General features: G+C 35.4%; 3 protein-coding genes across 4 annotated transcripts; 1 reads left to right on the top strand and 2 right to left on the bottom strand.

The window, feature by feature from the left end:
* Window positions 1-272: 272 nt before the first annotated feature.
* Window positions 273-6,534, bottom strand: LOC132184096 (probable L-ascorbate peroxidase 6, chloroplastic/mitochondrial). Of its 2 annotated transcripts, none has more exons than XM_059597592.1 (12): window positions 6,283-6,534; window positions 6,021-6,170; window positions 5,342-5,462; window positions 5,165-5,265; window positions 4,982-5,069; window positions 3,052-3,119; window positions 2,593-2,679; window positions 1,612-1,686; window positions 1,428-1,505; window positions 1,247-1,351; window positions 859-933; window positions 273-555 (listed from the first exon to the last, which is right to left on the bottom strand). In XM_059597592.1, the coding sequence occupies exons 1-12, from the start codon at window positions 6,469-6,471 to the stop codon at window positions 403-405; spliced, it is 1,290 nt and encodes a 429-aa protein (XP_059453575.1). In that variant the 5' UTR covers window positions 6,472-6,534; the 3' UTR covers window positions 273-402. The 2 variants fall into 2 exon arrangements, with proteins under 2 accessions (XP_059453575.1, XP_059453576.1); XM_059597593.1 differs by having other exon boundaries at window positions 388-710.
* A 7,448-nt stretch (window positions 6,535-13,982) lies between these two features.
* LOC132184676 (aldehyde dehydrogenase family 3 member H1) lies at window positions 13,983-20,838 on the top strand. The gene is made up of 10 exons (XM_059598398.1): window positions 13,983-14,387; window positions 16,347-16,415; window positions 16,514-16,610; window positions 16,722-16,928; window positions 18,501-18,616; window positions 18,770-18,874; window positions 18,960-19,132; window positions 19,241-19,331; window positions 19,817-19,966; window positions 20,408-20,838. Exons 1-10 carry the CDS (start codon window positions 14,151-14,153, stop codon window positions 20,645-20,647), a joined length of 1,485 nt encoding a protein of 494 aa, XP_059454381.1. The 5' UTR covers window positions 13,983-14,150; the 3' UTR covers window positions 20,648-20,838.
* A 915-nt stretch (window positions 20,839-21,753) lies between these two features.
* Window positions 21,754-23,191, bottom strand: LOC132184782 (uncharacterized). The gene is made up of 3 exons (XM_059598535.1): window positions 23,127-23,191; window positions 22,432-22,904; window positions 21,754-22,198 (listed from the first exon to the last, which is right to left on the bottom strand). Exons 2-3 carry the CDS (start codon window positions 22,869-22,871, stop codon window positions 21,754-21,756), a joined length of 885 nt encoding a protein of 294 aa, XP_059454518.1. The 5' UTR covers window positions 22,872-22,904; window positions 23,127-23,191.
* Window positions 23,192-26,272: the final 3,081 nt, after the last annotated feature.

Raw genomic sequence — 26,272 nt, forward strand, 5'->3', positions numbered from 1 at the left:
AACTTCTGGGAGTATTTGGAAAATGGGGATTTTGCTTTGGCTTGCTTCAGAACCAATCCCAAAAAACAAATCAACTCAACCATTTTGATTCGTATGGATTGTTTAGACTAGAAAATAAGCTGGTTCAAGTGTGTCATATAACAAGGATTTGGTTTAACCTCGCTCTAATTTTAAGAACCAAATTCCTATTTATTAATGACTCAAAAGTATATTGTAAGCTAGCATGTGATTCGTTCAAAACAATAATTTCTGGAGTTCGAGACATTTTAAACAATCACAAATCCTGATTTCTTACCTTCATTAACATTTTACGATTTCTATGGATGCCACATGACCGACCATTTACTCATTGGCAATGCCACAGTTAAACCAAAGTGCACACAAATAAAAAGCTCAGGCAACCTAGTTCCCAAATAGTGATGACAAAACTGCTAAAACAGCAATCACAATTATGATATTTAGGAAATAGTTAGTCGGAAGAGGCTTATCTGGGCTCCCACCAATTGCTTCATACTCTGCCCGAATCTTTTGCTTCATAGAATCTGACAGCTCTCTCTGCAAGTACATAGTTAACACTATTGAATTTTATTCCTTTCTTCTTCATTTAAGACTTCCATGTATTAGATGTGAGTTCACAGGATTTGAAAATAGCTTCATCTTGTATTATTAAAAGACACGGCACAAGAAAACAAGATACTTGTTTCTTAATCCTGCAGCAAACCATGAAAAGTAAAGACGATGAACAAATTGCAAACAAATAATTTCTCCATCAGATATTTTCAGGCTAAAAAATGCAAGGAATTTCTGACAACCATCAAATAAAAGATTATTAGGATGTAAGTTCATCATGATTATAACCTTCCCGGATGAGTACTTGGCTGCCACAAACTTCTCTGGTGCAGATTCTGAAGGACCATCATTTATCACGATACCCTAATTGCCAAATTCAGTACAGTTATTTTAGACCTCTCATCAGTCAAATAAGAAAGCAAATATAATGGTTTTATGGCTGTTTTGTGTGCATGTGTGGGTCTGCCCATCAACAAATGTCCTTTCTCCATGCCTTTAAAGGAGCTGGGATTATAAAGTGGTTGGGTTGACATAAAGCAAACAAAATAAATCAAATTTGACGGAAATATTTCCCAGAGGTATTAGCATATATGTGACATTGTATTAATCAAACTAGTTATTTTTGGTTAGCAGCCTCCGTAAATTCAACAAAGACAATCATTAGAGGATGACAAACCTCTGGAGGATCAAATTTGGCTCCAAGGTTGCTAAGTTTGGCATGGGCTTCAGCATAATCCTTGAAAAATGTTTCCTGATCTTCAGCATATTTCTCAGCATATTCCTGAAAATCATGCAATATATCATAAAACATTTTATGCTATATAACTGCCTCACAGCCAAACCTCATTTTGTTTTACCTTGAATGATGCATCTTCAAAAAGAACAGCATCAGTTGGCAAGACCAGTAAATCTTCATCCCTTCTTTCTTTAATATCCTGATAGAGCAATCACAATCAGCAAAATGGTAATTCTCCCCGGTCCCTTTTGGTGGGAGGGCATGGACTGTACTTAATGTATATGAGGGCATTGTGCTTTTCAAACCTTGAAGTAGGAATTATCAAACTTCAACCATTGCACTGTCCAGGACTGTCCTCCTGGTGCTCCAGGCCCATCTTTCTGAAATGAAATATATGCTAATCATATTTTTATCAGTTGATTTTACTGTTTTTCTTTGTCATTGCATTATTATCATTACAGCTGTGACTAATAGTTAATCATACAATCTTGAGCTATCATTTGTACAGAACAGCAGAAAATATAGAAACATCTTAATTTGTAAATTAGAAATATTAACAGATAGAGCACAAAGACAAAAAGACGTATAATACAGATAAAAAGACTCATGTTGCTCATAAGGTTACAATCTCCTTGTCTCCATGGTTTTGTCTAGTAAATGTGGTAAACACGGGTTTTAACAATACAGTGTTCGTGCTGTTGAGCAGGTATAGTAATCACGTGATAAATCTCTTTGGTCTCCATGGTCTCATGGTATCCCTTCATTAATATTTAATCTAGGAAAATTTCAATATTCATAAAGCCTAAGCACATAAGAATAAGCAGCCCGTCTATGAGAATATAAAAATGTCTAGTGAGCATAAATTAACAGCTTTTGAACAACCTATGTTAAAGGATCTTCCTGAAAATATGATAATGCAGTACGCTCAGTCTGATGTGACAAAACTATGAAATCAGAATACAATAGCCCCATCATATAAGCAAATTACTTGAAGCTATTTTTCACTGTCAATTATGGAATCAATTTGCTGTAATTTATAGTGGTTCATCGTTTGACACAAACTGGTGATTTTCTATCCTTAGCAGGTTCAATGAAGAAAATAAAACTCTGACAGCTCTGATTAATTGCTATGAATAGCATTTTGAGTTTTCTATGATTGCAATAACAGATTTTACATGCTCGTTTAATAGTAAAATCCAATATCCCCTCAGAGTATGGTACGAAATGTGCAACTTAGTCAAAATATGCTTTTCTGCGTTCATGCACAGAAGATGAGGATACTATACCGTGTACTTTGTCTCTGGCTTGCCCCAACCACTACGTTCTGGTCTGGACCTTCCCAATGTGTGCGCACCAGATAATGCAACTATTTCCTGCAAACAAACAGCTTTAGAGGAAAATATCTTCTTTTTTTATGTCGGGGAACCTCTCCAAAGCAAGGCCCTCCTTACCCACTCTTGCAGAGTAAATCCCAGTCCCGTGCACTGTACTCTCAGAAGTTTCTCTACACGGAACTGGTTAAATCGCTGGCTTTTCACCAGGGGATGTGACCCCAAGAGATTGTTTGCACCCATGAGGTGTTGAACCTTGGACCTTGAAGGGAGCAAACCTTAAGACCAAGGCCTCCACCACTTGGGCCAACCCCTTGGGGTTTCTTTTTTCTTAATAAGTAGCTTTAGAGGAAAATATCATGTGCATAGTGAGGTAACACCCAGAAACCAAGTGTATAGCACCATGCAAATTACCTTGTCATTCAATCCCATTCTGTAGAAAACATCTCTTAGATGATCAGCAGGTGAAGGGGGGCCAGCATCTAAACATCGGATGAATTAAAAAAAAAAAAAAAAAAAAAAAAAAAGAGATTACAAAAGGCGAAGCAAAGTGGATTTACAATTGGCACCGGATACTTAAGAAATTAAAGAACCTAAAACAAAGGAGAGGAGAAAGAAACGGACTAACCAAAGCAAACTAAACTAGGAAAAAGATTTCTGATCAAAGAGCCTAAAAATTGGGAAAACCAAAGGAACAAGGCATCTAAACATACAAGCAAAGCAATTATGACTAACAAATGATGCCTACTTTCCTTAACAGTGCAAAAGTACTATTGCAGTTAAATATCCATTGGGAAAAGCAACAAGATCTTAACAGTGGATGATTGCGGGGTGATAATTTCACTGATAAAATTTCTTCTAACAGTATGATAGTCACCAAAAACAATTTTGTATTGATGACTTATAATTTAAAACACAAGGGAGACAAAATTGTACATACTTATTTCATAACTCCTGTGCCAATGAAAACAGGAGCCAAAAGCAAAAGGATTATTAGCTGATCAGTCTAGCAGGAATCTAGTATAATAGTTTGGGGAACGTTCTAGCATTTTTTTTAATAAGTTTTACTTTCATTGAGAGTCGAATACTAGAGCACTTTTGTTGATGGAGGAAATATTTAAATTTGGTTCTTATTACTAATGAATGTCTTAGTAATAGACTCTCTAGGATTTATTTGTAGACTGGATATTGGGAAGGCATATGACCATGTGAATTGAGATTGTCTTATTTATTTCTTTATTGGCAGATTTGGCTTTGGAGAGAAATGGAGGAAATGTATAATTTCTTTTACTTTCACAGTTCAATTACTAGTTTTGGTATATGGAACCCCAGGCTGGCTCCTCTAATAGCTCTAGGGGTTGAGACAGGGGAACCAATTATCTTTCCTGTTGTTTATTCTGGTTATGGAAATCCTTAGACCAATGCTTTTAAGAGCATCAGAGGGTGGTTTCCTGTCTGGTTTTCATGTGGGACGTGGTTCTAGGGGTGTATCGACTATTTCTCATCTTCTATTTGCTACAATACTATCCTGTTTAGTGATGCTACAACTGAAGATCATACATATATTTGATCTGTACTTCCACGCTTTGAGGCTGTTTCAGGTTTAAAAATAAATTTTGGAAAGGATGAGTTAATCCTGGTTGGGGAAGTTGAAGGCGTGGAGGAGTTGGCAGCATTTTGTTTTTTGATAAATTATCGAGATATCATTAAAAGCGTAAGTACCCCAGGTACACACCCTAGCTAGTTGGTTGGCAGCATTTTTGTGCTGTAAGTTAGGATCTTTACCTATGAGCTACCATGGTTTGCCCTTGGGATCTTCATTTAAGGCTTCTATAGTGTGGAATGTAGTCTTAGAAAGGATAGAGAAGAGGTTGGCAGGATGGAAGAAACATCACTTATCTAAAGATGGAAGGCTCACGCTTCTTAAGATGTCTAGCGGATTTTTTATGGGGTGGGACAAACGAAGAATTAAAGTTTCATTTGGAGGATTGGAATATGGTGTAATCCCCTATGAAGCATGGAGGTTAGGGGGTGAGGAAATTCACTACTTTTAACCAAGCCCTGTTGGATAAATGGCTATGGCACTTTCTATGAGGAGGAACATCGTTTCCAAGACTTGTTTTTGGTGTAGAGTATGAAGAGGCATGGGTAAATGGATTTTTGAGGAGGTACGAATACCTCATGTGTGCTCTTTGGAAAAGTATTAGGGCCAGCCAGGACAAATTCTCTGCTTTTATTTCTTTTGGGGTAGAAGATGGACAGAGGTTCGTTTTTGAAAGGATGATTGGTGTGGGAACTAGCTTTAAAGGAAGTGTTCCGTGATTTGTGTTTATGATCCTCTTACCAGGAAGCCTCCCTTCTTCTGGGCACTCCGTAGGTCCTGTGACTTCCACTCTTCCATACTTCATGGGGATTTTGGGGCCCCCAGCTTCCTGAAATTTCCAAGGAATAGGTTAGTTCAGCCTTTCATCAATGCTTCAAATTCCGTTCATAAAAATTTCTAGAGTCAGAGTAGTAAAAGGACAACCTCTATAGCAGTAGCACTAGCCAACTGAAACAAGTCTGCGTATGTCACACCAGAGTACTTGTCTTTGAGAGGCTGAAGAAGTTTCAACGCATTTACAAGGCCTGAAATGGCCAGCTTATAAGAAAATATTATCATCAACCAAGCTAACTAACAATCAACACTGAATCATTGCATTACCCGCATTTGCTGCATGTTTGAGCTCAACCTCAAATCTCAAACTTCCATTAGCTCCACCTTTCTGTGGCCACTCCTGAATGTTTTTGTTGTAAGTACCAGCATCATGCCATCCCAAGCGAATCTGTTTTTCACATTAACTAATTTAATTGTTTCCAAAGATGTGTGTACTTAGTACTCACATAAACATCAATATCACCCAAATAGGAGTCTCGTCGACCGTGGATTTAGATGACACAAAATGCAATTGAATAGCAATCTAAAAACCCAATTACAAAGCCAATGGTACGAAAATGCAATTGAATTGTGAATTTGGACACCAATGCCTCTACTCCAGCTCCATCAAAATTACCAATCAATTCAAGTTTCCCACCGTTCTAACAAGCAGTTCACGGAAGTGAAAAGCGAAAGAACCCTAACTTCTACACCATTTTGAGGCACTCAACGACATCTTTAACTCAAATACCGGTTGAAAACTGCAATTGAGTTGAGGATTTAGACACCAATTCTCTATTCAAATTTGCACCAGTTCTAACAAGCATTTTGGGGAAGTGATAAGCGAAATAACCCTAACTTCTAAAACACATCGACGACGTCGTTCAACTCCAACAATCAATGCATTTGATCCAGCAAGAGAAAGTACTACGAACAAAGCGAAGGAGAGCGGAATGCAAAAAAGTACCAGGATAGGATGGCAGAAATTGGTCTTGAGGAGCTCCTTGATATCCTCTCTGGCGCTTCTCAGCTGGTCAGGATCGGACGCCGCGCATTTCGGAGTAGCCGCGGCGCTCAGGCCTCTCTCCGACACAACACGAGCCACCGGAGATCGTTTCTGAAAGATAATCCGAAACCAAAACAAATATCAGAGACGATTTCTCGTCGACAATCAAAACAAAAACGAACAGATAATTAAAGAGTGAGAGATATATAGAGAGAGATTGGACCTGGTTGAGAAAGAGACGAGAGACGAGAGGAGAGGATCCGAGGCATTTGAGAGAGGAGAGAGAAGCGGACGAAGAAGGAGAAGAGTAAGCGAGAGAGACTCTAGCTCTGGAGGCGGCAGGGAGGATGCGAGAAGACGCTGTGAAAGCAGCCATGGTTGGTGGAAGTGTCAGTGACAGTCGCTCTGCCATTCGGTTCGCTCTTTTAGTCTTTATTTGCTGCCTCACCTTTGGTTTTGGATTGGATGCGCTCGCTCGGACCGGGCCTTGTTTGGGAAATGGGGTTGGGTTTATATATAGCGCGCTCGTGTGGCCTTTCCCATCCGGAAGAGGCACAAATTCTTTTCCCACGAAAATATGAATAGTAAGGGATTTGGTTTAATTTTTAAGAAAATTGCTTGGGGGTCGTTGAGGTATAACTTTTTATCAACTCACTTCTTAAAATTTAAATTTTATCCATCTACTCCTTAATAGTTCAATTATTATTAAATAGATCAGGGAATAAGTTGATAAAATTTAAGTGTGTTAAGAAATGATTTGGTAAAAGTCACGCTTCAGGAATCTTTAAAGCATTTTTTTTTCCCCTTCATTTTTTATGAGAAATGATTGGGCATTACAACTTTTAATATAAGTTCTTTGCAATTTGACATGTTAGTATGTATAACATTTATTGTGCTAACCATCAAAATGTGAATTGTCAATGGCACTCAACATGACATTTGTTATGTTTACAAACTGACGTGGTAATTTACTAACACATACTATATTAATTACTGAATGTCTACATAGAATATGAATTGCTGCATGGTTTTTGTAAGGAATTGTCAAATTAGTTTGTAAAGAGTTATAATAAAAGCTGTTGGAATCTAAACATTTTTCATCTCTTATTAATATAAATAGAGTATGATTTAGTCACTTTTTTCTTCTCTGTGTTTGACCGATCAACACAAAATCATAAAGTGGATTTGGACCCGTTTGGTGAAGATCAACGTGATATCTAATAAAAATAAAAATAAAGTTATATGAGCTCATACATGTTGAATTGAATGTATACGAAGTTGACTAGTTTAATAAACAAACCTATATTTCTATCAAGCTCGCACTTCAACAAATTGGTTGATTTACAGCACCAATCGCATCCTTCTGCCTTGCGGCTAATTAACGAGCTAGGCTTATTTGTAGTCTTCTGAGCATTTGCTCGTATACCTATTATCAATAGCCTTCTATGGTACGGTATTCACTCATATACGGATATACCTATCGTTTGCATTTTGCATGGTGTCTGCTCGTACGATCATATCTGAAACCAGTTTCCTATTTTTCTTAAGCCGTTATGGGTGGACAGAAAAAGAGCACATGCGGTGGCCGGTGGGTGAGTTTATTTGGTAACATTTCTTGCTAGTATTGTGAAGCAGTTTCACTTCTACAATTAAGATTAGCTCAGCTCTTAAATAATCAACTAACGCACGTGTGAATGCCAGGCCTTTCCAAGTATGCGACTTGTGACAAAATTTGCCCCCCCACTTTCCGATTATTAATTACCTTCTCCGAAGTTGCATAATCCAAGGCTTTATATTGTCTAGGAGTATTTGTACGTTGGCGATAAATATAATTAAGAAATAAAAAATAATCGAAGAGTTCAGGATATATATATATATATATATATATATATTGATGAATTAATCGATAATTTTGTCAAGCAATTCCAAAAGACGATGCTCTTTCTTGACTTTTTGAGGAGTGGATCATATCTTAGAAGATATATATATGCATGAACATGGAAATTGGAATTGCCTCCGGCTTGTCGATTTAGTCATCGATGACTTTCAAACTAGTGGTGGAAGACCACTATTATATTAGAAAGAAAAAAAAAATAGTGGTGGTGGAAGACCATACGGAAATGCAACAATTAACGACCTTGTCAAATGTTAGAGCTAGCATTCATATTCTGTAGTGATCATAAGCTATTTTGGTCGTTAGTAAAAAAGTAAATTTGAGTTAAAATATAATTGTGTCCGGCTAGTTACTTTAATAAAAAAAAAAAAAAAAATTGGTGATTTACTACGTACGGTGCTAATCAAATATATATATATATATATATATATATATTTTTTCTGATAAGACATGCGTATAACTTTGAAATATAAGTATTTTGTAAAAAAAAAAAATTAAAATAAAATAAAATAATAAAAATGTATAGTTAAAATAGAGAGTTAGAGGTAAGTGTATTTTTGAAAAAATAGATGAGAAAAATATAAAAAAGAAAAAGATAAAAAGAAAGTATTTTTTTTAACTGAACTTAAGAGAAACTTTACTAAAGCAAGTGTGAACTGTGAATGGTGGCCATTTGAATATCAAGATGCTAATTATTTTGTTAATGGCGATTCTTATTGCACGTGGAATATTTAGAAAAAGGTTACCAGGTTGGTACGTAATACCCACTATTATTTTGGTCAAAGGGAATGATCATGAGGTTGACGGGTCTTGTTCTTATCGGTTTAATTACTATTACATAAAGAAACTGGAGAAACCTACTAGTATAAAAAAGGGCAATACAATACACTTTTCAATTTCCATATTATTCCCCATTCCATATATATATATCTTGAGCCTTGTACTCTCTCTTTCTCTCAATATATATATAGATCCGCTGCTTTCGGGTGGGTACTGATTGTAGTTGTTTGGATAATTTATGGCGACTGAGGGGGAGATCAAGACGATCTTCGATGCAGAAGCAGCGTCAACCATGGTGAATGAGCTTAAAGGCTCCTACGCAGCTGGTAAGACACGAAGCTATGAATGGAGAATATCACAGTTGAAGTGCATCGTGAAGATGGTTGAACATCACGAGCAAGAGATTGTCGAAGCTATTTTCTCTGACCTCTCCAAGCCCGCGTTTGAAGCGTCGTTTTTTGAGGTCCTCTCTCTCTCTCTCTCTCTCTCTCACTTGTGCTTGTTTTCGTGCATGATTTTGGCAAATATAATATATCATATTATTGTTTTGGTGCGATGATTTTGAGTCATTAGAACTAGCTGCAACTACCCCATACGTGCGATTTGATGGTGGTGACCACAACAAGATTTCTACGATCTGATGGTCACGGGCGCCGTACGTCCAATCTCTTTGATTTGGTAGTTATATATGACCATTGACCGCCAAATTATTGAGGTCACCATTATTCTTGTATGGTAGTTGGAGGTGCATGACGCCAGCCTAGAGATGGGAGGACAGATTTTTTAATCTACTCCAACGTCAAGGAGTAGTGAGATGATTGGTGTTATTGTTGTCTTTATTTTTTTAAAATATTTGTTAAACTTATTTATATATTCTTTTAATTGGTATTTGTATGATACTAAAACTTCACAATCTACAACAATTTATTGACGAACTCGAAATCAGCATTAATTTTCACTTAAAATTAGTATGATTCATAAGAAGAACAACGTGGTATATATTGTGGATGTAAAAAGTGTCCTAGTATTCATTGTAATAAGTGCTAAAAAAATAGATTATTACTTCGGTGCTTTGGTTCAATATTGAATTTGTGTCCGTATTTTTGTTTCTTATTACTTATATACACGACATAATCACTCATAAAACTTGGACAAAGTTTTCGTTTAAATTAAGTTTGAGAAAGTTATTTCAACTCAGTTTATAAAAGTGAAGCACATATATTTTTAAATAACATAAGAGAAGTACATATTTTTTTTATAAAATTTCTTTAAAACTTTGTCCTTATAGTTAAAAAAAAAAATTGCTTCTTACATGTAAAAAGACATAGCATTTTTATAGACTCGATTGAAGGGAGTTTTTCCAACCTCTTTTGGAGGACAAAGAACCTAAACATTGTACATAATAATTAGGGAGAATTGAATTTAGGATTTGTTATAATTTTTTTTTTTTTTTTGTACATATTCGCACAAGAGGGGGGAGAGAGATTCGAACTAGTGACCTCCGCTTCGATCATGAGGCATGGTCCTAGCCAATTAAGCTACATCTTGGGGACGGATTGATTATGAATTGATTGTTTGTGTATGTAAGGTTGAGTAGGGGTAATGCTATATATTATTATTATTCTTTTTATCTTTTTTAAATTAATATAACTTTTAAAATCGCTATTAAATAATTTAAATAGTATAAAACATTACTTAAACTGTATAAGTAAATGGCTTTAGTGATATCCAGAAACAAAGGTCTCATAAATACCTCATCAATTCGCACCACAAGATTAAAAAAAAAAAAAAAAAAAAAAAAAAAAAATTAATCTATTAAATTAACATGAGTTAGATCGGTATGCATGTATACTTTAAAAATATATGCGAAAATAATGTGCTATAAAGATACGTGTTAAATAGATTAAATAGAAATAATTTTTGCAAACCTAGTTTTAAAAAAATATTTATCTTTAATAAAACATGCTCATTGGTAATAAAAAAGACAGAGTTGTTTCTATGGGGTGGTGGCACAAACCCACTCTTTTGTACTCTACAATGAGAAATTGACACTTCAGCTTAGTATATATAACTTAAGAAATGAAAATAAACACCAAATCACATTCATATATGCAGGGACAGAGCCAGAAAATTTAATGGGATGGGACAACCAAAATTTCTTTTTTGTTCTTTAGAATTTTTTTATTAAAAAAAATTATTTTGGTTGTTTTTTATAAACTAAAGACTACCGTTAGGGCCAAAAAAAGTGATCATTTGAAAGTAAGGGCCAAAAAATGGACATTTGAAAGTAAAGACCAAAAATAAAAAAAACTTAATGGGTATAGCCCAAAAAAATTAAGAATATGATCAAAAGTTTTTATTGGATATGACCAAAAAATCTAAAAATAGGGCAAATTCTTCTTTTGGAGGGGGGTCAAATGACTAAACTTAAAACATTACTTTACTTTTATTTTATTATTATATATATATATTTTTTCCTTATTTGGGGGTGGGGGGAGGGGCATGGCCTACCCCGGTCCCCGCGTCCCTCTGTCTTTACATATATGTGAGGTGAGATTTTTTAAATTTTAATAGATTTTGATGTGATTTAGCATGTTTATTTATTTATCTTAAATTGTATGTACTAAGCTGAGATATCACTCTATCGTTGGACGGCACAAAGGGGGGATCTGTGTCACAATCGGTTAGAAGATACTCTCATAAAAAAAAAAAAAAAAAAAAAAAAAAAAAAAAAAAAAAAAAAAAAAAAAAAAAACTAGAATGAAGCTCGTACACGCATCTGACATTTTTCACGGTGTATCTTGAACCCACGCCATTTTTCTCTTAAGTTGGTTTTGGTAGATGGTGTGGGGTTCAAGCTATATTGAAAAAATAAAAAAATATATAGGTCAAAGATCCACCCCAGAACATATTTGGTTGTTTCTTTGATACAGGATAATTAGTATCCAGCATCAAAGAGTGTCTATCCCCTAGACACTCTCCCCTTCCCTTTTGGATAACAGGATAGTTAGTATATATCCTCGATCTCCATTTCGATAAATATACTACAACGAAGAGAGAAACATTAGTATTAATTGCTAGGAGAAATGCTAGATGTATTACCATATTTGCTTTAATACTTTTACAAACTTACACATCAACAATTTAATAATTTGATTTCCACATCACTTTTCTATTAGCAAATTCATATATTTTAGAAATTTGAATTAAAAAAAAAAAAACACGTTAGCATCAAACGCTCCCTTTCTCTCTCATCTTTGTCTTCATCCATTCGATACCCAAAATTTGAGGAAGTAAATCTTACCTTTTAAAGTTTGTGATTGATTGCAAATAGGGTGCCAATTCAAGGAAATACATGTAATTTTTCCTATATTTATTGTTTCTTTGATTCAACAATTAAGGTATATTTAGTACTCAGAAATCGGAATGACCATTACTTTAGAAAAAATGAATAACTTTTATTAAGAATAAAATAATGTATAAAAATAGCTAGCATTGGTGTTAGAGTATATGATAAAACTCTAACACTTGAAATGGCCATTCATGGTGTATGAGGGAATTACTATTTTTCATGGGTCATGAGAATGTCTATTTTAAAACTATTACATTACACCTTCTTTAATCTTCAATAAAAACGAGTTATTTTCTCAATGAAATAGTCATTCCTTGTAACATGTCTATTCCCTTTGCCAATGCCCGGCCACTTTCCAAAATGTAGGGATATCTATTTTAAGTCTATATATCTTACCTAGCTATTTTTAAGCATCTCTCAATGAAAATAATACAGTGAAGAGAGAAACGGTAGGATTAATTGCTAAACAAATAGCTGTTTGTTTGTTTGCTTGTTGAATATGAAGTGCCTTAAACTTGATCTTTGTCAAAATTCGACCAAAAAATCTTGCAGCCATTTCCAAGCAGCCTCCTTCTCTAAGTTCCCTTGGTTAATTTTTCCTCTCAAAAGCTTGCGTTTTTCGTTGTCTAGCGTGTAAAGAGAAAACCGATCGAGTTGGTGTACCGGCTTGGCCTGTCTCAACAATATTACCTAACTGCTAACTTCACACGTACAATTGGGTGAGAGTCGTAAGACTAAGACCCTTTGGTTGTGTAGGCTTCACCCGTCACCCGTTGCCCGATCAACCGCACCCACGTATCTCTCACATCATAAAAGTCATCAACAACAGAGAATGGAGCGGCGCTGTTTCATGGGACGTAATTAATGCGTACAATGTTCTCCATTGGAGACTCTCACATGCAACTTTTACTTTAGAGGGTATTTGTCAAGCTGTGAATGGCAAGGCACTCATGCTTAGCGTGTCATCGGTTGCACGAGAACTTTTTAATTTTAATGTTTTGATAATATGGTGCAGTTTTCGTAAAATCGGTAATAAAAAAAAAAAAAAAATTGTTGTGTCAGCTAATAAAAATTAGGTTGGGTCTTTAAAATTGTACTTCTTGATTGTTGTATGAAAACATAGATATTTTTTTTCTTCATGAACAATTTTGTTTAAAATATATGTTTAACTCACAAAATCGTAATACTAAACACATTCTTACCATTTAATGCAAATTAGTTTTTTGTACTAACGTTTCTATGATATACGCGATATTTATTTTTCTATGCCAAAAGGTTTGAGGTTAAGCTTCCTTCAAATTAAAAATAATTGGTACTTTAATTATCTACCAAGTTGCAAGTTTTGTTGGATAGTTTAATTTGTAAAAAATTTACCAAAACTCATTTAAGTTAGTATGATTAGAAATTACTCAATGTCAGTAAAAATCAGTCATTGAATCAACTATTTTTTATTTGTACTATAACTGTTAAATTTTATTGTCATGTCGTCCGATTATATAATAATTATACATGAATCCTAAATTACATTACTTGTTTATATTGCTTCAAGTTATGAATTTATTTTTCTATGCTACATCTAAACGTAGAGTTAGAATATGTTTCTGATTAATCCAAATCAAATGGGCTCAAATGGAAACTTAAATGATTGAGAATGTGAGATTGGCGGCATCGAACAAAACGACATAAAAACAAGAAAATTGTCATATCCAGCTTTAAATCGATCGTACAATGGAAATTGGCCGTCCGAAATAGCCAATCCATTGCTAAAGCCGAAAGCATAAGTCAAAGACTCAAAACCCCACCACCACCCACCATAACCCCACGCACTTGTAAACCGTGTGAAAGTCACTCGCTACACGAAACGGTGACTCAAAGCAGAGTTCCACTCGCAAAATATATACTCCCACGGGCCAAGAAAGTACAGAACAGCAAGTCATTGCCACAGCCACACCCACATCCACAGGTCTCTATCGGGCCGACGCTTTTGCTTCCCTGGGCGGTGTGCGCAATTTAAGGCCTCACCGATTCCCATATATAGCGTAATACTCCCACTGTGTATTTCTGTATGGAATCGGAAATGGCGGCGGCGGAGGAAAGCAGGGTGGTGGTGGACTCGGAGGTGGCGGCAAGGTTGGTGAAGGGGCTGAGGGAGGCCTTTATTGCGGGCAAGACTCGGAGCTACAAGTGGAGAGTGTCGCAGCTGAAGAGCATCCTGAAGATGGTGGAGGATCGCGAGCAGGGTATCGCCGACGCGCTTCGCTCCGACCTCGCCAAGCCCGAGCTCGAGTCCGTCGTCTACGAGGTCCTGTTCAATCACCTTTTGCTTTTCTTTCTTTGAAGAAAAGGAAAAGGTTTATTCGAAATGTTTGAGATTTTCATCGTGAATGCTCTGTTTGTGTTTCTGTGATTCTGTTTTTATTCCTTGGAGAGTTTGGATTCTATTTGTATGCTGTTTTCTCGTGGTATTGATTTTGACAACCGGTTGGTGATTTTTCTATGGGTGTTCTATTTAGTTGATCTTCGTTTTTCTGTGTTTTTTCATTGGTTGTGGCATTTGATGATAAACAGCTTTTACCAACATACTCAATTATTTTCAAAATGAAATTTAAATCATAGTGTTTCAAGCTTCAATGAACGCTGGGTCACTTACCCAAAAAAGACCACTAATATTTGTCTTTTTGTTCAGCTTTGGGAAAATTTATTGATGTTAGTTCTATATATATATATATATATATATATATATTTTTTTTTTTTAAAAATTAAATAATTTTGATATATAATTATATCTTGTCGCATTTATTGAAGAATTCTGGATTGATTGAGCTGCCAGTCCTGTTAAATTCGATGTTGGGAGCCTGTTTCTTAACCCAGATTGTCATTTATCATGGCAAAAAGCATTAGCCACTTGTTCTCATTTACACTGCTTTGTTATCAATCAATTCCTATTCATTCTTGTATTTGCTTTGACTTGTTCGCTTCTTGACTTTAGATATAAGTTAACAGGTGTTCTTTAATTCTAGCTTTAAATGTCAAGTAAAGTGGGATTGTGAGGATATTCTTGTGAAATGGTTAGGATTTAGACCATTTTTTTGCCACACATATAAGATTTCTGTGTATGGGTGGTTGATAGAGTATTAATGGCAAACGTACTTGAGCTTTCCATGACAAGTCATAGGTGGGCCAACCTTTTGATCCCTCTTGAAAGTGCTACTGATCATATGTGGCTCGAGACAAATGCAGAGGGCTCGGGTTTTCTTATTTATTGCCACAAGAGTATTGTTTAAAACTCTCTTGTCAAGTTATAACCATGCAATTAATGTCAGAGAATAGGATTATATAACTCGGGGATAAGCTAGAATTTTGTAGTGATTAGAAGATATCAGAATGCTCGATGTTCCTTATGCCCACTTGCTTTTGAAGTTATCATTCATAATTTAAGCAAAGATGAGTTAAATTGGAAATGGGAAAGCTCTCCCTAATTGGGGGTTTCTCTTGTAAACTTTTTGTGTACCTAGGCTCTGTCCTTTGCGCTTTCTATATATATATATATATTAATTAATTGGAAATGGGAAAGCTATGCTTGTTACAAAAGGAAAGTGAATGTTTTGTCATTCTAGGAATCATCGTGATGAACCCGGGAATCATACATAACGTGAGATCCCACTTAAAAAATTTGGAGTTTATTCATAATAACAGAATTGGTTAAAATAAGGAAATCTGAGGATTATATCAATGTGTTTTTTGTATACAAAATAGATTGTTGTATTATTTGAAATTGAACACTTTTTAACCAGGAAAACTTACTAATTTACCATCATGAATATTTTAAATGTGAACAGTTACTTTATTTGGAGATGCATATGTATGTTATCAATATTATGGAGTAGACTAGCATATCTTTATTTGATTTTTTATAGCCAATTTAATAAAGTATCTTTGGGGATATGTTAAATTATCGCTTATAGAAAAATGTGAATTTAACCAATTAATTAATATTCTAACATTCTTTCTTATTTGTGGAGTTGGGATTTGAACTCAAGATCACTGTTTGGATGCCATATTAAACAACCATTTGTCATAAAAAACTTATGTTACAAAACATTGTAAATTTAATCATGTAATTAATATTATAATAGGATCGATTAGCATTTTAAACTGGAGAATAATAGTTATTTAGCCTTGTGAAAGTTCTTGTGCTAGATCTATAAAATATATTAAGAATTCTATATGAAATGGATCACCTTTTTGGTTTGTTATGCAGGTAGCTATTTTAAAGAACGCATGCACAACGGCAATTAAGAAACTGAAACATTGGATGACTCCAGAGAAGGTACTGTTTGTTATATCATGACAATGACTGAAACTTCTATGTGTGTTTTGTGACATTTAACCATTCGCATTTTATCCAAAATTGTGCTTATATTGCAGGTTAAAACTTCAATGACCTCTTTTCCTTCATCAGCTGAAATAGTGCCAGAGCCTTTAGGTGTCGTGTTGGTCATTTCACCATGGAATTATCCTTTGTGTATGTCTATCCCTTGTTTACATGTTTTACAGATTTAGAGCTGAACCCACAAATTATTGTAGGTCTATTTTCTCCAGTTAATATTAGTAATAATTATTATCTCTTTTCCAGTGCTGTCACTTGAACCAGTTGTTGGAGCTATTGCGGCTGGTAATGCAGTTGTTCTGAAACCATCAGAAATTGCTCCAGCCACATCCTCTTTGCTTGCTAAATTGTTCGCGGAATATATGGATAACTCTTTGATAAAGGTTGTTGAGGGGGCTGTTGCTGAAACATCTGCACTACTGGAGCAAAAGTGGGACAAAATATGTTATACAGGTTATTAGTCATTAGGCATTCATTTACCTTTTCTTCTAGGATGATCTTAAAATATTGAATAAATTGATCAAGTGATATTTCTTTGAATAAAAATTAATGTGCATTAGGTTCCTTGTATATATATTATATGGATCTCATAATCTTTTATAATCTATTATACTTATCAAACAAAATCTTTTATAATCTATTATATGATCTTTTATTCGTTCAAGTCTTGTCTCTTGATCTTGCAAGGGAGCATGGATTGCAGATGGTTTGAAAATTAAATTAAGACTACCGTACCACCTTTGTGGAGAGTTGAACTTGTGGCTGGTTGAAGCTGTTCAGTGGGCACAGGGAGGAAAAAAGATGAAAGAAACCTGGACTAGAACTTGATGATTGACTTTCTCAATTGGTTGAATAGACTGGTAATATTTGTTATGAGGAACTCCCTATGTGTGCACTTGAATGCAAGTCCCCTCAAAGCACTGCAAATTTTAGAAACGATAAATACTTCAAGGTGGTGATGATATATATGCCCTGTATGACTGAAAAGCATCTAATGTTGCAAAGGTATTGGTTTTCAGATTGAGGCAGGTGGTAGATAAGGAGGTATCTTATTAATCATGGCACGTGCTTTTGTTGAGGGATAAACTTTAAGCCCTTGATTGTTTGCTGCTGCAATTTAAGGTTGTCTCAGCACTTATGGGTAGTTTAGGGAAGGTGAAGTCAATTGGATGCTTAATGTGCGTAGCTTTTCTCCATCCTATATGGTCTGCAAACCAGGGCACTGTTTGATGTAGAAATTTTCATTCTTAGATAAGATTGACAGGGAAAAAGAAGTCCATCTCTGTCAGGGTGGTAAAATAGATTCTATTATCTGCACTTCTTTTGGCATTCCTACATATCCATGTCAATATTCACTACTCCTTTCCCAGTGGTGAGTTGATTAAAGAATGTATGAAGAGACTTTCTTATAGGCAGGTCGGATGTTGGTAGGAGTTCTAGTGTCGCTTGGTTGAAGTTCCAGCATTCTCTTAATAGAAGGTAGTTTGACAATTCGCTTTATGGGGATGCTACTTTATAAGGAGATGATGTCCTGTCTTATATGATATCTGGCGTAGTGATTCTGCTTCTCTGATTTTCTCTTCAGACATAAGATGTTGCAGTGAATGATGCCTGAGGTCAACAGTATTTTTTATAGGGAGACCAAGGAATCCCTATAAATGGTTATTTGATTCAAGCAGGCTAATCTTTAAACATTGTAGTATGTTTGAGGACGATGTTGTGTAACCCAACCATCTCATATGTTTTTTTTTCATTTTGAATTTTGGCTGCATGGTTTTCTATAACTGCTACCTGTTTACTATAATCTCGGTATTAGCCTTATTGAATGTCAACATTAGTATGTCTCAAATAAACTGTTGTAGCATGTTTAGGATGATTATTTTGTTGTTCTGGAAATTGAAAATTCTCCATTATCTTGTGGCAGTAGCCCAGTGCAGCGAAAATAAATTTTTAGATGGTTTAGGTTCTGACTGTTGAATAGTGTGATTGTTTGTTCTTATACTCAAGTAATCCCTGAATTTTCAGGCAATGGAAGAGTTGGACGGATTGTGATGGCAGCTGCTGCAAAGCACCTGACACCAGTTCTTCTGGAGCTTGGAGGAAAATCTCCGGCTGTTGTTGATTCAGGCATCAATTTACAAGTAAGAACTCTTATTTTCTTGCATAGCCTGATCATTTGGCCATGTACATCATCCTCAGAAAGAATTGTGCCATACCGATTATCCTCATTGTTAATTAGGACACTGTGCCATCTGTGTCTTATGTGCTAACTTGTATTTATCTGTACTTCCTAGGTTGCAACTAGAAGGATAATTGCAGGTAAGTGGGCATGTAATAATGGACAAACCTGCGTTGCTGCGGATTACGTTATAACAACAAAAGATTATGCTCCGAAGTTGGTAATTTTCCCAATGATACCATTAGATATACCATTTGTTACACTATACATATTTCAGTTTTCCTCTAATGCCTGTGATTCTCCAGTTGGATTCTCTGAAACATGAACTGGAGAAATTTTATGGGAAGAATCCACTAGAGTCAAAAGACTTGTCCCGCATTGTGAACTCAAACCATTTTGCTCGCTTGACCAAGCTCTTGGATGAGGATAAGGTTTCTGGCAAGATTGTCCATGGAGGTGAAAGGGACAAATCAAACTTGTGAGTGTCAGTGTGTATTTGCTTGTTCTTCTTTTTGGTTCATTATTGTAGTTTCCCTAAGTGCAGTGGGCCTTTCATTATGTTGATGCTTCTTTCCTTCAACTGCAGGAAGATTGCTCCCACCATCTTGCTGGATGTCCCACGAGACTCTATGATCATGAATGAGGAGATCTTTGGTCCCTTGCTTCCCATTGTCACGGTAGGAACCAAAAGAGTTGATTACATTGATATGGCTCAAGCTCCGCTGTTTCTTTAGGATGCATTTTTACAGAAATATCTGAACATGTGAACTCAATTTAAACAACTTTACCAAAAATAGTTCATGTTTCCTCAACCTGGACAAGGGTAATAGAATTGACTTTAGGTACTCTTGTAAACCAATCAATCTTTTAACGATGAAAATATGAGATAGTGTCTTCCTGGAAAGGTACTTAGAGAAAATAATTTAAGCTGCCTATGCCACGTGCTATAAATCAGCTGATTTATGAGGTAGCAATCTGTCATTGAATTTTCTGCTGGAATCTAGCATTGTAATTGAAGTCAGAGGAGGCTAGTCACTATAATAATTTAGAAACCGGTAATTATTTGATGAAAAATAGAGAATTTGGTGAGTAAAATTTCTCAGCACTTCTATTTGTGGAACACAGGGAGATCAATAATGATATTTGTTTTTGCTTGGAACAGGTTGAAAAAGTGGAAGACAGTGTTGACATTATAAATTCGGGAACAAAACCCCTTGCTGCATATTTATTTACCAACAACAAGAAGCTCAAGGAGCATTTTGTGATGGCTGTCTCTGCGGGGGGCATGGTCGTCAATGACACTGTCATACATGTGATTGTTCTTCCTTGAACTTTTAGCAGCACTTGCATGCACAATTATTCCACACACATACATAAACAGGAAGTGACAGTCTCAGTAACTAGGTAAAACTGAAACCTTGGAGATTTTGTGAAGTTGCTGAACGTACATTTTTAAAGAGAATTCAGGTGTGCTTGAGGATTTTCTTGAAAATTCACAAAAATCTTTCTTGTTGGCCAATATGGATACTGATAAGAGTCTCAAGGCTGAGAGGGAAGATTTGAGCTTATATACATTTCCAGTCACTTCCCATATAATGTCTGGTTAAATCCGACATTGGTATTCACGTAAAGTAACAAACAGAAACATGTAGTGTTTTTATAAGTACTTGTATATATATACTCACAAATCTATTTGCATTTTTAATATATATATATTTAGGATCTAACATTAAATATCTATCTGTTGGTGCAGCTTGCGGTTGACACTTTACCATTTGGAGGAGTTCAAGAGAGTGGAATGGGTTCGTATCATGGAAAATTCTCTTTTGATGCTTTTAGTCATAAGAAGGCAGTTCTGTATCGAGGTTTTGCGGGCGATGTACCCGTGAGGTACCCACCATACACAAAAGGGAAGCTAAGATTGATGAAGGCTCTGATAAGTGGCAGTATACTTGGTGCAATCTTTGCTCTGTTTGGATGGTCGAAGGATTAAAAGATAATTGAATGTGGCTGTGCCGGATATATATAAGTTTCTTGATTTCTTTTTATTTTGAAGCTACTTAATTCATTTTTAATCGGTTCTGTTTTGATTTCAAGCTGAATAAGATTGATTCATTCTGCAAATGAATGAATGATAATAAGTAAATAAGTAATACTGTGTGACTGTGTCATTCTTTTTGGGAATGTGATGTTCTTGTTATCGGCTTCAGATTGATTTAGACCTGTTGTGGGTCCCATGCAGGGGTGGAATTTCAATGTGTTTCCCAATTTTTTATTTATTTATTTTATTTTTAATATCTCTATAATCTTTTCAAAATCAAATATTTATCCACCCATGAGATCCGGGGATTTGGATCCTGAAATTTTTAGAAAAATTTTAGTTTTTAAAATTTTAGATCTAAACCATTTATTTTCATCGAAGAATTATTATTCTGTCACGTGTCTAACTATTAATAAAATAATGATGATTATTAATATTATTAGAAATTTATTATTATTTTATTAGTAATGAGACACAAGATAATGATTCTTGTTAAAAATGAATGACCTGAATCTGAAATTTCAGAAATTAAAATTTTCTTAAAAATTTTAGGGATCCAAATCCTCCTGCCCCCACCCCCTCCAAAAAAGGTCTTTTTAGTTTTGCCCCCACCCCCCAATCTAAAATTCGAATCTGCCCCTAGTCCCAATTGAATACAAGATGAAAGCAGACCAGTCTGTGCTGTTGTATGAATGTTGCAGTATATCTCTCTCTTAAGAGTGTGCGCAAAACATTGTTTATTTCTTCCTCCGAAAATGACATTTTTGGGAACTTCATGGACCTGGTAAACTTGAATTTCCTGTTGTTCTGCAGTATCAGATGGATGATAGAGAACTTGCATCTCTGTAGACAGGATTTTAATTGAGTTCGAATCAAAATGCTTTAAATTCTCGTCAACCAACCAGCAGGTTGGCTGGGTGAGATGCAAAAGTGAACATCTAAGTGTGTGTTGGATGGATGACTGCATTCTAAATCCCATGAAAATTACTGTTCAAACAAAACACATATGATGGCAAACATAATCGTTGATTTTTGTAAGAATTCAGAAAAAAAATTGATCAGCAAGAATTCTCTAGAATACCAAGAATATCAGATCGTTGTTCATCTGTGAGTTCCGTTGGAAATTGAACTAGGAATTTGATTATCAAACTCCCTCTCTTTCCTTGTTCTTTGGAGCATGGCATGCCCTTGGCATCAATGATCTTTTCATATCCAGGGCATATGATATCGTCAATTGTCAAGCTCATCTTCTCCCCTCCTAACAGAGGGATTGAGAGTGTGCAGCCAGTGAGTGCCTTCAGTAAAGGTATCTCTACTGCCAACTCCAAATCATCGCCTTCTCTTCTAAACAAGGGGTGTCGTTTCTCTACAATCACAAAAATTATGTCGGCTGGAGATGCCCCGGCTCTCTTATTTCCCATCCCTTCGAATGTGATCTTTGTTCCCTTCTTCCATCCTGGCTTCACTTTTATCGTCAACAACTCCTCCTCTTGAGTTATTTTCCTGCCAAGGAGGAAAAAAATGTATCAATATTTTAAACCCATTTCAAGCCTATCACTTGACCAAATAACACATTAATTGATAGAAAAAAACCAGCTAGGTTGTCTCAGCTTTTCAGGGTTAATTACCATATAACAGATCTAATTGAACCGGACAATCTTAATTCATTAATTTCATGTTGAGAAAAAAAAAAAGAAAACAAACAAAAACTCTAGGAACAAATTAAGGTAACCAACCCGGTGTTGGTAGCCACTTCTCTTGTGATCTTGATCTTCCTCTTGCACCCGTAGTACAACTCCTCAAGCGTGCACTCGAGCTTCTTCTCGATTGGTGGGGGTTTCAACATCCCAGACGAGTTGGAAAACATGATGGGGGCCGAGCTGGAGCTCCTCCCACTCCTACTTTTTGAGAGGGAGGGAGGAGATGGCATTGAATTTGTGCTTTGCTGTCTCGTTCCTCCAGGGGAGGGTAATCCATGGGTACTACTGCTGCCTTCTCGGCTCATGCTTCTAAAGGGAGAAGATCGTGATGGTGTGTTACTTCTCCTGGTTCCACATCTTGAGAGAGGAGAAGCTAAGGAAGGAAAGCAATTATCAACGCTTTGATGCCTGTAGAAACGTCTAGGGTTTGTAGGATGATCACCATTATTATATCTAATGCTTTGAACTCCATTCATACTTCGATCATCTACTCTATCATCAGCAGGGCTCTGAAAATGAAAGCTAAGATCACAAGAAGGAAACAGATATAGGGCATTGCTTATTTTTGGATGGCATGCATGAATTTACGTAAATCTAATAAAAAAAAAAAATCAACATTTTAATTTCTTGGACGAAAAAGAAAACCCAACATCTATTGAGCTTTTAGGATTTCGGATTTGGCCATGATGTTCTTATAATTAGATCATTCTCCTGCACGTGATTATACCTACCTCGACAGCTTTGACATTGGCTTCAGAATCAGCTTCCGCTTCGACTTTGGCTTCGTATTTCTTATTCTGATAAAATCTTCTGAGGATAGATTTGTAAGCTTTCCAGAGGTCTCGAATGGAGGGTATGCCATGAAGGTGAGAAAGGTCCACCATGAGAGAGAGAGGGGGTAGAGAGAGAGATAGAGAGAAAGAAGAGTTTGACTATATCCACACAATTAGAATGCATGGTAAGCCAAAGTTGAAGCGCTTTATAAGGCCTTTTTTAAGCTCAATCCGTTAAAAGGACATGTAGAGGCTGTCTTCTAATTTTATTCAATTAATCATTAATTCCTCATGATACTTTAATTTATACCTTCATTTTAATTTGTTCAATTCGATGGGCTTGGGTCCGGCCCTCTTGGGATTAAAACACGTATAATATCCTATTATGAAATTAATGTTTCAATTTCAACTAATCCAATTACAAACTAGATAAGGCCGATACTAAATATTACATAAATTAGAAAGAAGAAAAAAGAAAAAGAAAAAAGAAGTGAAATATCTCTTAAGAATCGTAAGGAATCCTAACCCATTAGATACAATTAGTACTGCCGTATTTTTTTCTTAACTACCGTACTTTATCTAAATAATTTGAAAAGTGCGGTATTATTAATTACAAATGGTTATTAAAATTGCAAAAATAAAAAATAAGATGATTTTCTTTTTTTTCTTAAAGTACAGGTGAATTTCATACTTCATCTCTTCCATTTTATTGCTGTGCAAATGAAACCCATGAAAGATGGAGCCTTATCATATCATTCATGGAACATCATGATCGCTCAAGGCTCATATTAATATATATCAACAAACACATGAAAAATCTTCAATTGGGGAAGACAATTAATTACATGCACTACAGAAATGTCAGAAATATGAGTCCTCGCTATGTGCATAGCGAGAAAGTCATCACCCATGCATGTTGTCTCGTTTGTCTCGTTGAGAATGTCAGTCTACGACGACCTAGAAAGTTGTTGGTAATAAACTATTACTCATGACTATAAAAGTCGTGCTAATTATATCATTCTATCAGTGAAGACTACGTAGTATGAATTTTATTGGCGACAATTTTTTTTTTGGGTCTAGTACTTTTTTTTTTTTGAGGAAAAAAACCGAACTTTGTTATTAAAAATCAAGAAAGAAAGAGTACAAAGCACCCCCCCAGTACATAAGTCTTTGACTTCACTCTAAACCCCATCCTGTCTCATCTTGCGGGCTAGAATATGAGACAAGTTTCCACATCTTGTGAGATTGTCCATCTGCTAGGAATGTGTGGAGTGCAAGAGTCTGAAAAAATTCTAAAAGAACTCTCTAGGCGGTCCAACGTTTGGGCGGGTGGTGGAGGAATTTTTTAAGAGTTGCGAGGGAGTTGCGAGGAATTTTGGTCTAGTACTAACATTGGGCTAAATAGCTAAGGTTATTTTTGACTAGATTTGTAAGAAAAAATGTCAAAAAAGCTTTTCGATTTGATTGGCTGTTATAGTCCCCGATTTAAATTTTTTTTTAAAAAAATCAATCCGATTCTCTCTACTCTTTGAGAATAGTAAAAATAAATAAAGACAAAATTTTAAATTAAATAGTAAAAATTATGGTTAAATTCACTTTACCCCCTAAAGTTTCAGGGGTTTTTCAATTCGAACCACAATGTTAAAAATTTGCAAAGTACCCCCCTAATGTTTCAAAAATTTTCAATTCAGACCCCTGTTACTAATTTGGACACAAATCATCTCACGTGCGTCTCACGTGGGATTTTGATGCCCTCTATTCCAATTTTACCCTCATTAAAACCTATGAAATTAAGGGTAATTACGTAATTTCATAGGTTTTAATGAAGACAAAATTGAAATAGAGGGCATCAAAATCCCATGTGAGATACACATGGGATGATTTCCGTCCAATTAGACGGAAATTAGTAACGGAGAGTTTGAATTGAAATTTTTTGAAATATTAGGGGGTACATTGCCAATTTTAAAATATTGGGATTCGAATTGAAAAACTCTTGAAACTTTAAGGGGGTAAAGTGATTTTTCCCTAAAAATTAAGAGCTAAAAGGTAACATTTGTTGATGACTATCTATGTTTTTTGTTTTTTGTTTAGTTTTGACGATGTTACTTTTTTTCCAATTGCTCTAATTTGTAATGATTGACAGATTAGTAGGTCATCATTGCATCATTCATTACCAAAACACTTAGTTCTAACCAAATAAAATATTAATCATATTCCATAGCAAATTCATTACCGCAAAGTCATTATCTAAACTGCAATTTATTATTGTTCAAAACTTAATTAAGTTACACTAGACATCGATCAATGGCATTGAACTTATAATTAAATGGAAGGTTAACATTATAACTAGTAGCTAGCTAGCTAACATTAGAAAAATTGTAACATTCTAAAACACAAATAATCACCAAATTAAGGGCGTTCCTCAACACCTTGCATGCCTTCATAAGTCTCTTCATGTTGGCTGATCTTCAACTCTACTGATCACTAGTCACCAAACAGCAGAGAGGATCAACAACCGTACGGTCAGAAATTAACCACAATTACCTCCTCAACCTCTTGTCACCAAACATGCTTGCCTGATCAAAGATAATAGTACCTTAATTTGAACATCAAGTACAATATATGCATGGTACGTGGCTTATACATTGGTGGTGTTTCATACATTGTATTAAGTAGTTATTTTATTTGTACGGTGATGTGATATAAAGGTAAAATGAGTTTCGTGTAATTTTGAAATGTTTTGGGAAAAATGTTTAATATTTGTTTTGAAGCCTATTATCTTGTATTTGTTCTTATTTTTTTATTTCAAAATTTTGAAAAGAAAAAAGAAAAAACTTTTGAAATTATATTTGTATAGTTCGAAAGAAAAGAAAGGAAAAATCGATAAAAAATGGTTTTCAAACATAGATAATGTTCCCTTCAATCTTAATGTAGTGTGGGACCGGCCAAGTACTATTCGCCTGTCTAGGGTTTCAGACACGGGAAACAACCCTATTTAACCACAGTCCCTTTCACCCCCCAAAGCCAAAAACCACTTTAGTTTTGTTCATGGCTCCCTTATCTCTCTCTCCATAACTCGTCTCAAACACTACTCCGTCTCTCTA

The sequence above is a fragment of the Corylus avellana genome, chromosome ca6, assembly GCF_901000735.1.
Source record: "Corylus avellana chromosome ca6, CavTom2PMs-1.0".
Lineage (NCBI taxonomy): Eukaryota > Viridiplantae > Streptophyta > Magnoliopsida > Fagales > Betulaceae > Corylus > Corylus avellana.

Coding starts and splice junctions, on each gene's coding strand:
- LOC132184782 (XM_059598535.1), bottom strand. CDS start 22,871: ATGAATGGAGTTCAAAGCATTAGATATAATAATGGTGATCATCCTACA. Junction 22,199..22,431: donor GAAGTGGCTACCAACACCGG/GTTGGTTACCTT, acceptor CCTCCTTGGCAG/GAAAATAACTCAAGAGGAGG.
- LOC132184676 (XM_059598398.1), top strand. CDS start 14,151: ATGGAATCGGAAATGGCGGCGGCGGAGGAAAGCAGGGTGGTGGTGGAC. Junction 16,611..16,721: donor ACCATGGAATTATCCTTTGT/GTATGTCTATCC, acceptor TCTCTTTTCCAG/TGCTGTCACTTGAACCAGTT. Junction 16,929..18,500: donor GGACAAAATATGTTATACAG/GTTATTAGTCAT, acceptor CTGAATTTTCAG/GCAATGGAAGAGTTGGACGG.
- LOC132184096 (XM_059597592.1), bottom strand. CDS start 6,471: ATGGCAGAGCGACTGTCACTGACACTTCCACCAACCATGGCTGCTTTC. Junction 1,506..1,611: donor TTGATAATTCCTACTTCAAG/GTTTGAAAAGCA, acceptor TTGCTCTATCAG/GATATTAAAGAAAGAAGGGA. Junction 556..858: donor CCAAGTACTCATCCGGGAAG/GTTATAATCATG, acceptor ATGTACTTGCAG/AGAGAGCTGTCAGATTCTAT.